Source organism: Salvelinus alpinus, chromosome 17, assembly GCF_045679555.1.
Source record: "Salvelinus alpinus chromosome 17, SLU_Salpinus.1, whole genome shotgun sequence".
Lineage (NCBI taxonomy): Eukaryota > Metazoa > Chordata > Actinopteri > Salmoniformes > Salmonidae > Salvelinus > Salvelinus alpinus.
In genome coordinates, this window is record NC_092102.1 from 690,355 (window position 1) to 703,099 (window position 12,745).

General features: G+C 43.2%; 1 protein-coding gene across 2 annotated transcripts in view; it reads right to left on the minus strand.

The window, feature by feature from the left end:
• LOC139541918 (rab11 family-interacting protein 3-like) overlaps positions 1–12,745 on the minus strand; it is a 100,931-nt gene that overhangs the window by 14,316 nt on the left and 73,870 nt on the right. For both annotated transcript variants that reach the window (XM_071346815.1, XM_071346814.1), the window contains 2 exons: positions 2,957–3,038; positions 2,246–2,383 (listed from right to left, as the gene is read on the minus strand). In XM_071346815.1, coding sequence (XP_071202916.1) covers positions 2,246–2,383; positions 2,957–3,038 — 220 coding nt within the window. The remainder of the gene's footprint in view (positions 1–2,245; positions 2,384–2,956; positions 3,039–12,745) is intronic.

Sequence of the window (12,745 nt, forward strand, 5' to 3'; positions counted from 1 at the left end):
GCTACATACAAACAAATATATCAACACAAGTTGGTGTTAAATAAATTGTAATGGAAACGTATTCCAGTGGGTGTACCAGGCAAGAAGGTAACTGCCGTCTAGGGTCAAAGGTCATATTAGAGGTCAGGGTAAATATAAATGAAAAATAACCTCACAGTAAGACAACATCTCCAATGGTCTGTTACAATTGTGACCTGTTTCAGGAAACTAGGCGTATGTCGCCGGTCACTACTTCACAGGAGAGCTGTTTGAACAACTTTTTAAAAATATCAAAATGCATTCTTTGGCAGAAATGCCTTCTCGAACATGTGAACTTTCATGTGCCTTAACAAACGTGTATGCCCTCTGTAAATACAAATAAAATGGTTAAATTACAAGCCTAGTTGGTTTAGCCACAGAAAAAGTCAGCAACCTTCCCGCTAGCCATGATTGGTTGAGATAATGAGTGGGCTGGATATGCCGAGAGATGAGTTTGGATTGGTTTGCCATACAGCACGCTTCTGTCTATTTAAGCTGGTCAGTATGTGTAGGTAATCCTGCTTAACGCAGCTTTAAAAATGTTTTTATCGCGTAGTAAACTGCATATATGTTGCTCTACATTTCCTGGAGCACCGAGTTTTGAAATCAGTGTAATTGAGTATGATAGCTAAGGTAATGGAGAAAACACCTGTCTCCGGATTACATCTTCAAACTAAGGGCAACCATGGCATCCGTGACAGGAGAAGCTTCCATCCATGATGTATATGGGTAAGATGGTCTAGCTAGCTACATTTTCAGATATTACACGTTTCTAATTTTGACAGAAAGTGGTTTAATTTCAAGTTAAAGTGTACTGTTAGCTAGCTAACGTCAGCTTTCTGGCTCGCTAGCTAACGTTACGTGTATGATCTTATTATTCGTATCTCAGAAACATTTGCTTGGCTAGTTATAACCTAATGTTAGCTAGCTAACATTGAACCTTATTGGTTAGCTACCTGCAGATTCATGCAGGCTAGTAACGTCATTAGGTGGGATTACGGTTAATTGTTTACCTAGCTAGCTACATGTCTTAACAAAAGACTAGAGTATGTGGGGATAGTATATGTTTGAGACCAACGTGACCGTGGCTGTGTGAGAAGTGCGCCAGTATCTCACATAACTAGAATGAGATTCACTTTCTATGATCTTTCTATGATCTCTCTCCCTCTCTGCTCCGATAGACATGAGCCTGAACACTCATCTCTCAAGTGTTGCACTTAATCATTTATTTAGACTATGCTGTAGGCCACCAAAATATTTAATCAACTTCCAAATATTGAGAGATAGGCTTTTGGCACGAGTGCATCGGCCATCACCAGTGAGGGAGCTGCCCATCATTGGGTGAATCAGTGAAACTGGAAAGCATTTTTAGGACTATAATTCCTCCTCATATTGTAGCCTACAATATGTGTCTCCACACACCTAGGCCTAGGCTATTGATGGATTCAAGACAAGGTCGTTTTTATTGATCTCTGATTCTCAGTTTGTCAGTGTCAAAGAAGCCTGCAATTTTGATCATTTGTGTGGTATTAACAAAGATTCCAGTCATGAAAAATTTCGTAGAATTGCATGAAATGCGTTTATAAAAGGCCAACATTTTATGCAACTAAAAATGTACCCCCATGTGTGCAACTTCTGTAAGTGCCTCTACTCTACTGCTCTATGCCACTACTCAAATGATATGAATGCAATGCTTTAATATACAGGATTTTTTTTTCATGCATTCCGGTAACTCAGAACTCCCCAGGACACCCCCCTCTCGTGCTCACTGTTTGTTCCTGCACCTCCCGGTTTACAAATTAAGCACTGAGCATGACTCGCTAGCTACTTGATGCTTTTGCGGTTATCTAAAGAAACACCTGGGAATGTGTTTATCATTAAACTTTCAGTAAGTTTTTCTTGTTGCTTAAAGCTGTGCATATAGTGGATGTTTAATTAAGCACCACATTCAGACAGACATCACTACATAACAGAAGCTGCTGCCACCGAGTGAACGCTGTGTTGTGTGTTGCACTTCATAGAGTCCGTGCAGAAACTTTGACAGCCATATTTATTATTATTATTTCTACCCAGGAGATGAAAAATAACGAAAGCCAAAAGGAATCCTAATCCCACTCATTGACGGAGCAAAACTAAATGACAGACAGGAAAACATTTGACGTGTATTCAGAGTCAGATGGACGTAAAGTGGGTTGCTATGTACAGGTGTGACCACATGACCTCTCACCTCCTGCGTGTGCCCCTTCTCCTTCTGGTTTTGGTGGCGTTCGTGGGTCAGCTTGTCGGACGTCTTCCTGCGGGTTTCCAGCTCTTCGTTCAGCCTCTCAGTCACATCCTCCACCTCATCCTCTAGCTTCCTCTTCTCCTAATGGGCAAACAAGAGGAAGGAGGGATGAGAGGAGAGATACAGTGAGTTCCAAAAGTATTGGGACAGTGACAATTTGTTGGTTGTTTTGGCTCTGTACTCCAGCACTTTTGGATTTGAAATTCCTACTTTTGGTCCCTTAAAATGGCGGAACTATTTACAAAAAGTGCTGTAATTTCTAAACGGTTCATCTGATATGAAAGGAAAGCTGACCGTTTGCACTTTAACCTCAGTCATTGTATAATTTAAAATCCAAAGTGCTGAAGTACAGAGCGCCCCCCCCCTAAATAAGTGTGTCTATAAGTGTGTCTATACTATACTTTTGGAGCTCGCTGTAAATACACAAGGTATGGGAGGGAAGAGAAAGAGATGAGGGGAAGAGATAGAAACTGGAGAAATGGGGGTCATAAAGGAGAGAAGAGGCAAGTAGACAAGCGATTGGAGCGAAGAGCTAACTAGACAAAGGATTGGCGGGAAAAGAGATGGGGGAAGATAAGAAAACTGGAGATTTGGCTTGATATGGAGGTGAAAGGAGACGAAAGGGAGGGACGGGAGAAAAGACAGTGCTCTTACCTCCTCTAGTCTCTCAATGTTGGCACGGTAACAGGGTACACAGGACATCAGCTCACTGTTCTCCTCATCCAGCTGCTGCAGCCTACGATAGAAAACAGCACAGTTTGATAACATACACCAATGATATAGCCACAGTGCAGTACACATTGACAACCCCTATTCAAAATCAAATCATATTGTATTCGTCACATGCTTAGTAAACAACAGGTGTGGACTAACAATGAAATGCTTACTTATGGGTACTTCCCAACAATGCAGAGAAAGAAAATAGTGAAATAATAGAAAAGTAAAACATGTAATAATAAAAGTAATAACAGATACACAATGAGTAATGATAACATGGCTATGTACAAGGGGTACGAGTACAGAGTTTATGTGCAGGGGTACATGGTAATTGAGGTAGATATGTACACATTAAGGATGCACGATATATCGGTAAGCATATCAGAATCGGACGATAATAGCTCAAAAATGCCAACATCGGCATCGGCCCGATGTCGTCTAGTTTAACGCAGATGTGCAAAACCAATGTCAAAGCTGACGTGCATACAGTTGAAGTCAGAAGTTTACATACACCTAGGTGTTAGTTTACATACACTCATTTTTCAACCACTCCACACATTTCTTGTTAACAAACTACAGTTTTGGCAAGTCGGTTAGGACATCTACTTTGTGCATGACACAAGTAATTTTTTGTTTATAGACAGATAATTTCACTTATAATTCACTGTATCACAATTCCAGTGGGTCAGAAGTTCACATACACTAAGTTGACTGTGCCTTTAAAAAGCTTGGAAAATTCCAGAAAATGATGTCTTGGCTTTAGAAGCTTCTGATAGAGTAATTGACATCATTTGAGTCAATTGGAGGTGTACCTGTGGATGTATTTCAAGGCCTACCTTCAAACGCTGTGCCTCTTTGCTTGAAATCATGTGAAATTCAAAAGAAATCAGCCAAGACCTCAGAAAAATAATTATAGCACTCCACAGGTCTGGTTCAACCTTGGGAGAAATTTCCAAACGCCTGGAGGTACCACGTTCATCTGTACAAACAATAGTACGCAAGTATAAACAGCATGGGACCACGCAGCCGTCATACTGCTCAGGAAGGAGACACGTTCTGTCCCCTAGAGATGAACGTATTTTGGTGCAAAAAGTGCAAATCAATCCCAGAACAACAGCAAAGGACCTTGTGAAGATGCTGGAGGAAACAGGTACAAAAGTATCTATATCCACAGTAAAACGAGTTCTATATTGACAAAACCTGAAAGGCCGCGCAGCAAGGAAGAAGCCACTGCTCCAAAACCGCCATAAACAAGCCAAACTACAGTTTGCAACTGCACATGGGGACAAAGATCGTACTTTTTTGAGAAATGTCCTCTGGTCTGATGAAACAAAAATAGAACTGTTAAGCCATAATGGCCACAGTTATGTTTGGAGGAAAAAGGGGGAGGCTTGCAAGCCGAAGAACACCATCCCACCCGTGAAGTACGGGGGTGGCAGCATCATGTTATGGGGGTGCTTTGCTGCAGGAGGGACTGGTGGACTTCACAAAATAGATGGCATCATGAGGGAGGAACATTATGTGGATATATTGAAGCAACATCTCAAGACATCAGTCAGGAAGTTAAAGCTTGGTTGCAAATGGGTCTTCCAAATGGACAATGACCCCAAGCATACTTCCAAAGTTGTGGCAAAATGGCTTAAGGACAACAAAGTCAAGGTATTGGAGTGGCCATCACAAAGCCCTGACCTCAATCCTATAGAAAATTTGTGGGTAGAACTGAAAAAGCGTGTGCGAGCAAGGAGGCCTCCAAACCTGGCTCAGTTACTCCAGCTCTGTCAGGAGGAATGGGACAAAATTCACCCAACTTATTGTGGGAAGCTTGTGGAAGGCTACCCGAAACGTTTGACCCAAGATAAACAATTTAAAGGCAATGCTACCAAATACTAATTGAGTGTACGTAAACTTCTGACCCACTGGGAATATGATGAAAAATAAAAGCTGAAATAAATCCTTCTCTCTACTATTATTCTGACATTTCACATTCTTAAAATAAAGTGGTGATCCAAAACTGACCTAAGACAGGGAGATTTTACTATGATTATATGTCAGGAATTATGAAAAACTGAGTTTAAATGTATTTGGCTAGGGTGTATGTAACCTTCCGACTTCAAATGTATATAACGTACACCACAGTTCAAAAGCTTGGGGTCACTTAGAAATGTCCTTGTTTAAAAAAAAAAAAAAAAAGCACATTTTTTGTCCATTAAAATAACATCAAATTGATCAGAAATACAGTGTAGACATTGTTAATGTTGTAAATGACTATTGCAGCTGGAAACGGCAGATTTTAAATGGAATCTCTATATAGGTGTACAGAGGCCCATTATCAGCAACTATCACTCCTGTGTTCCAATGGTGCGTTGTGTTAGCTAATCCAAGTTTATAATTTTAGAAAACCCTTTTGCAATTATGTTAGCACAGCTAAAAACTGTTGTCCTGATTAAAGAAGCAATACAACTGGCCTTCTTTAGACTAGTTGAGTATCTGGAGCATCAGCATTTGTGGGCTCGATTACAGGCTCAAAATGGCCAGAAACAAAGAACTTTCTTCTGAAACTCGTCAGTCTATTCTTGTTCTGAGAAATTAAGGCTATTCCATGCGAGAAATTTCCAAGAAACTTAAGATCACAACGCTGTGTACTACTCCCTTCACAGAACAGCGCAAACTGGCCCTAACCAGAATAGAAATACTGAGCAAGAGGACAAGTACATTAGAGTGTCTAGTTTGAGAAACTACAAGTCCTCAACGGGCAGCTTCATTAAATAGTACCCACAAAACACCAGTCTCAACGTCAACAGTGAAGAGGCGACTCTGGGATGCTGGCCTTCTAGGTAGAGTTGCAAAGAAAAAGCCATATCTCAGAGTGGCCAATAACAATTAAATATTAAGATGGGCAAAAGAACACAGACACTGGAAAGAGGAACTCTGCCTAGAAGGCCAGCAACGTTTGTGCTGCTATTATTTCCAGAGGGGAGAAAGTGAAATCTTTCAATACCACAAACCTAATTATTAATTTGAAAGTGCATACTACTTAGAACAAAAGAAGAAGAAAACGAAGCACACACTTCCAACAACTAAACAAGTTCAAGGCGAGTAGTTATTTGAAAGAGTAAGAAAATTTCAGCGAGACAACTCAAAGCGAAATCCTTTAACGCCAATATAATGGAATCCATTGCCCTTGACAATCAACCGTTCTCTGTCGTGGATGATGTTGGCTTTCGCCGACTGGTCGAGCACCTCAAGCCCCGGTACGCACTACCAAGTAGGCACTATTTTTCAGAAGTTGAACTACCGGAGTTACACAGTATTGTTGAAATGCACATCCATGAGCTTCTTGCTATGGGCATCACTGCTATTAGCTTCACGAATGACATTTGGACCAGCGATGTCAGCCCCATGAGCATGCTGAGTCTGACAGCACAGTGGGTCGACGAGGATTTTGTACTGAGGAAAGCCGTATTGCATGCTCAAGAATGTGCTGGTTTTTTATTCCGCTGCCATTTCAATGACATTTGAGAACATGTTTAAAACTTGGAAACATGAACACACTCCTAGCTCCATTCGAACAACTGACTCGAGAAATAAACTTATCAACTGCGTCTGCAGCAGATGTGATACCCTCTGTCATGGCATTGAAACGCCTACTCAACAAAACTGCCGACAGACCGTGGGGTTAAAACTTGCAAAAGTACTCTACTAGAGGCTGTGAACAAGCGATTCGGTGGCATTCTCTCTGAGCCTCTTTACTGTGTCGCCACCATGCTCGATGCTAGGTACAAGGACCGCTACTTTGATGCAGACAAAACACAGGGTTTACGTGAAATGTTACAGACATAGCTGGACAAGATGGAAACGGACACAGTGCGTACCGACGAAGAGGACCCACGACAGAAGAGGCCACGGACAGACAGAGCTGAAACTTCACTGCTTGACATGTATAATGAAATCCTGTTTGAGAATGAAACGACTGAATAAATGAACAACAAAACAGCACAGCAAGGAACTGAAAGAAATATACTTGGATGATGTTCTACTGGTAATGGGAACATATGTAAATGCCAACAAAATAACTTTTTGGTCAGTGTGTGTTTGTGTTTCAACTATTTAACTGTACTAGAAAGCTTAAAAGGCCGCAAAAAATGTAAATATCGGTTATCGGTATCGGGTTTTTTGGCAAGGAAAATATCGGATATCGGTAGCGGCCAAAAATGTCATATCGGTGCATCCCTAGTACATATAGCTAGGAATAAAGCAAAATTGAGTTAACAATAGCGTATGTGGTGAGTCAAAGTTAGTGCAAAAAGGGTCAATGCAGATAGTTAAATAATTAACCAAATATCTACTCGGACTAACTATGGCATGGGGGTAGAAGCTGTTCAGGGTCCTGTTGGTTCCAGATTTGGTGCATCAGACTTGCCATGTGGCAGCAGAGAGAACAGTCTATGACTTGGGTGACTGACAATTTGTAGGGTCTTCCTCTGACACCGCCTGGTATAGAGGTCCTGGATGGCAGGGAGCTCGGCCCCAGTGATGTACTGGGCCGTAAACACTACGCTCTGTAGCACCTTGCGGTCAGATGCAAAGCAGTTGCCATTTTTTTTTATACCTTTATTTAACCAGGTAGGCAAGTTGAGAACAAGTTCTCATTTACAATTGCGACCTGGCCAAGATAAAGCAAAAGCAGTTCGACACATACAACACAGAGTTACACATGGAGTAAAACAAACATACAGTCAATAATACAGTAGGAAAATAAGTCTATATATAATGTGAGCAAAAAAAGGCCATGGTGGCGAAGTAAATACAATATAGCAAGTAAAACACTGGAATGGTAGATTTGCAGTGGAAGAATGTGGAAAGTAGAATAGAAATAATGGGGTGCAAAGGACCAAATAAATAAATAAATAAATAAATACAGTAGGAGAAGAGGTAGTTGTTTGGGCTAAATTATAGATGGGCTATGTACAGGTGCAGTAATCTGTGAGCTGCTCTGACAGCTGGTACTTAAAGCTAATGAGGGAGATATGAGTCTCTAGCTTCAGTGTTTTTTGTAGTTCGTTCCAGTCATTGGCAGCAGAGAACTGGAAGGAAAGATGGCCGAAGGAGGAATTGGCTTTGGGGGTGACCAGTGAAATACACCTGCTGGAGAGCGTGCTGCGGGTGGGTGCTGCTATGGTGACCAGCGAGCTGAGATAAGGGGGGACTGTACCTAGCAGGGTCTTGTAGATGACCTGGAGCCATTGGGTTTGGCGACGAGTATGAAGCAAGGGCCAGCCAACGAGAGCGTACAGGTCGCAGTGGTGGGTAGTATATGGGGCTTTGGTGACAAAACGGAAGGCACTGTGATAGACTGCATCCAACTTATTGAGTAGGGTATTGGAGGCTATTTTGTAAATACCATCGCCGAAGTCGAGGATCGGTAGGATGGTCAGTTTTACGAGGGTATGTTTGGCAGCATGAGTGAAGGATGCTTTGTTGCAAAATAGGAAGCCAATTCTAGATTTAACTTTGGATTGGAGATGTTTGATGTGAGTCTGGAAGGAGAGTTTACAGTCTAACCAGATACCTAGGTATTTGTAGTTGTCCACATATTCTAAGTCAGAACCGTCCAGAGTAGTGATGCTGGAAGGGCGGGCAGGTGCAGGCAGCGATCGGTTGAATAGAATGGATTTAGTTTTACTTGTATTTAAGAGCAGATGGAGGCCACGGAAGGAGAGTTGTATGGCATTGAAGCTCGTCTGGAGGGTTAACAGTGTCCAAAGAAGGGCCAGAAGTATACAGAATGGTGTCGTCTGTGTAGAGGTGGATCAGAGACTCACCAGCAGCAAGAGCGACATCATTGATGTATACAGAGAAGAGAGTCGGCCCAAGAATTGAACCCTGTGGCACCCCCATAGACTGCCAGAGGCCCGGACAACATGCCCTCCGATTTGACACACTGAACTCTATCAGAGAAGTAGTTGGTGAACCAGGCGAGGCAATCATTTGAGAATCCAAGGCTATCGAGTCTGCCGATGAGGATGTGGTGATTGACAGAGTCGAAAGCCTTGGCCAGGTCAATGAATACGGCTGCACAGTATTGTTTCTTATTGATGGCGGTTAAGATATCGTTTAGGACCTTGAGCGTGGCTGAGGTGCACCCATGACCAGCTCTGAAACCAGATTGCATAGCGGAGAAGGTGCGGTGGGATTCGAAATGGTCGGTAATCTGTTTGTTAACTTGGCTTTCGAAGACCTTAGAAAGGCAGGGTAGGATAGATATAGGTCTGTAGCAGTTTGGGTCAAGAGTGTCCTTTGATGAGAGGGATAACCGCAGCTGCTTTCCAATCTTTGGGAATCTCAGACGACACGAAAGAGAGGTTGAACAGGCTAGTAATAGGGGTTGCAACAATTTCGGCAGATAGTTTTAGAAAGAAAGGGTCCAGATTATCTAGCCCGGCTGATTTGTAGGTGTCCAGATTTTGCAGCTCTTTCAGAACATCAGCTGACTGGATTTGGGAGAAGGAGAAATGGGGAAGGCTTGGGCGAGTTGCTGTGTGGGGTGCAATGCTGTTGACCGGAGTAGGGGTAGCCAGGTGGAAAGCATGGCCAGCCGTCGACAAATGCTTATTGAAATTCTCAATTATAGTAGATTTATCGGTGGTGACAGAGTTTCCTATCCTCAGTGCAGTGGGCAGCTGGGAGGAGGTATTCTTATTCTCCATGGACTGCACAGTGTCCCAGAACTTTTTTGAGTTTGTGTTGCAGGAAGCAAATTTCTGCTTGAAAAAGCTAGCCTTGGCTTTTCTAACTGCCTGTGTATATTGGTTTCTAACTTCCCTGAAAAGTTGCATATCACGGGGGCTGTTCGATGCTAATGAAGAAAGCCATAGGATGTTTTTGTGTTGGTTAAGGCCAGTCAGGTCTGGAGAGAACCAAGGGCTATATCTGTTCCTGGTTCTACATTTCTTGAATGGGGAATGCTTATTTAAGATGGTGAGGAAGGCATTTAAAAAAAATAACCAGGCATCCTCTACTGACGGGATGAGGTCAATATCCTTCCAGGATACCCGGGCCAGGTCGATTAGAAAGGCCTGCTCGCTAAAGTGTTTCAGGGAGCGTTTGACAGTGATGAGTGGAGGTCGTTTGACCGCTGACCCATTACGGATGCAGGGAATGAGGCAGTGATCGCTGAGATCTTGGTTGAAAACAGCAGAGGTGTATTTAGAGGGCAAGTTGGTTAGGATGATATCTATGAGGGTGCCCGTGTTTACGGCTTTGAGGTGGTACCTGGTAGGTTCATTGATAATTAGTGTGAGATTGAGGGCATCAAGCTTAGATTGTAGGATGGCTGGGGTGTTAAGCATGTCCCAGTTTAAGTCACCTAGCAGCAAGAGCTCTGAAGATAGATGGGGGGCAATCAGTTCACATATGATGTCCAGAGCACAGCTGGGGGCAGAGGGTGGTCTATAGCAGCGGCAACGGTGAGAGACTTGTTTTTAGAGAGGTGGATTTTTAAAAGTAGAAGTTCAAATTGTTTGGGTACAGACAAGAACTCTGCAGGCTATCTCTGCAGTAGATTGCAACACCGCCCCCTTTGGTCATTCTATCTCGTCTGAAAATTTTGTAGTTAGGGATGGAGATTTCAGAGTTTTTGGTGGTCTTCCTAAGCCAGGATTCAGACACGGCTAGGACATCCGGGTTGGCAGAGTGTGCTAAAGCAGTGAATAAAACAAACTTAGGGAGGAGGCTTCTAATGTTAACATGCATGAAACCAAGGCTATTACGATTACAGAAGTCATCAAAAGAGAGCACCTGAGAAATAGGAGTGGAGCTAGGCACTGCAGGGCCTGGATTCACCTCTACATCACCAGAGGAACAGAGGAGGAGTAGGATAAGGGTACGGCTAAAAGCTATGAGAATTGGTCGTCTAGGACGTCTGGAACAGAGAGTAAAAGGAGCAGGTTTCTGGGGGCGATAAAATAGCTTCAAGGTATAATGTACAGACAAAGGTATGGTAGGATGTGAATACAGTGGAGGTAAACCTAGGCATTGAGTGATGATGAGAGAGATATTGTCTCTAGAAACATCATTGAAACCAGGTGATGTCATCGCATGTGTGGGTGGTGGAACTGAAAGGTTGGATAAGGTATAATGAGTAGGGCTAGAGGCTCTACAGTGAAATAAGCCAATAAACACTAACCAGAACAGCAATGGACAAGGCATATTGACATTAAGGAGAGGCATGCTTAGCCGAGTGATCATAAGTGTCCAGTGAGTAGTGAGGTTGGTTGGGGGTCACGGCGATTCAGACAGCTAGCCGGGCCATGGGTAGCAAGCTGGCAGAGGATGGAGGCCACCTCGTGCGTTTCCGTTGGTAGATTAGTGGGGTTCCTTGTGGTAGAGGGGACCAATCCAATTGGCAAAATAGATATAGTTATAGTGACCCAAGAAAATTGTCCGATAGACCTATTCAGATAGCAGACGATAAGACAGCTAACGATTAGCGGGCCGCAGATGGGCGTTCAGGTTCCGTCGCGACGGAGGGGCCAGTTGGATAACTCCCTCGGGCAGATAACGTTGGTAGTCCAGTCGTGAAGGCCCGGTGGGGCTCCGTATCGGCAGTAAAACGGGTCCGGATAGGTGATTGTAGCCCAGGAGTGGCCATACCAAGCGGTGATGCAGCCAGTCAAGATGCTCTCAATTAGCAACAGTTGGACTTATCCTACAGCCTTCTTAGACTTAACAACCCTGAAGCAACTATCAACAGACAGAAAATAATCACTAAAAATAGAAATCCCCACCAAATACACATTAGACAATGTTAAAACATTCACGTAAAGGACAGCACCAGGAATCGATGGCTTTCCTATACAATTCTATTTAACATTATGGGACACATTAGAGTGGCCAGCCTCAGAAATTGCAGGCCAAATAAATGCTTCACAGAGTTCAAGTAAAAGACACATCTCAACATCAACTGTCTAGTGGAGACTGCGTGAAATCAGGCCTTCATGGTCGAATTGCTGCAAAGAAACCACTACTAAAGGACACAAACGAGAAGAAGAGACTTGCTTGGGCCAAGAAACACGAGCAATGGACATTAGACCGGTAAAAATCTGTCCTTTGGTCTGATGAGTCCAAATTTGAGATTTTTGGTTCCAACGGCTGTGTCTTTGTGAGATGCAGAGTAGGCGAACAGATGATCTCTGCATGTGTGGTTCCCACCGTGAAGCATGGAGGAGGAGGTGTGGGGGTGCTTTGCTGGTGACACTGTCAGTGATTTATTTAGAATTCAAGAAACACTTAACCAGCATGGTTACCACAGCATTCTCCAGCGATACGCCATCCCATCTGGTTTGCGCTTAGTGGGACTATATCATTTGTTTTTCAACAGGACAATGACCCAACACACCTTCAGGCTGTGTAAGGGCTATTTGACCAAGAAGGAGAGTGATGGAGTGCAGCATCCGATGACCTGGCCTCAACAATCCCCCAACCTCAACCCAATTGAGATGGTTTGGGATGAGTTGGACCGCAGAGTGAAGGAAAAGCAGACAACAAGTGCTCCTCATATGTGGGAACTCCTTCAAGACTGTTGGAAAAGCATTCCTTATGAAGCTGGTTGAGAGAATGCCAAAGCTGTCATCAAGGCAAAGGGTGGCTACTTTGAAGAATCTAAAATATATTTTGATTTGTTTAAAACTTTTTGGGTTACTACATGATTCCATATGTGTAATTTCA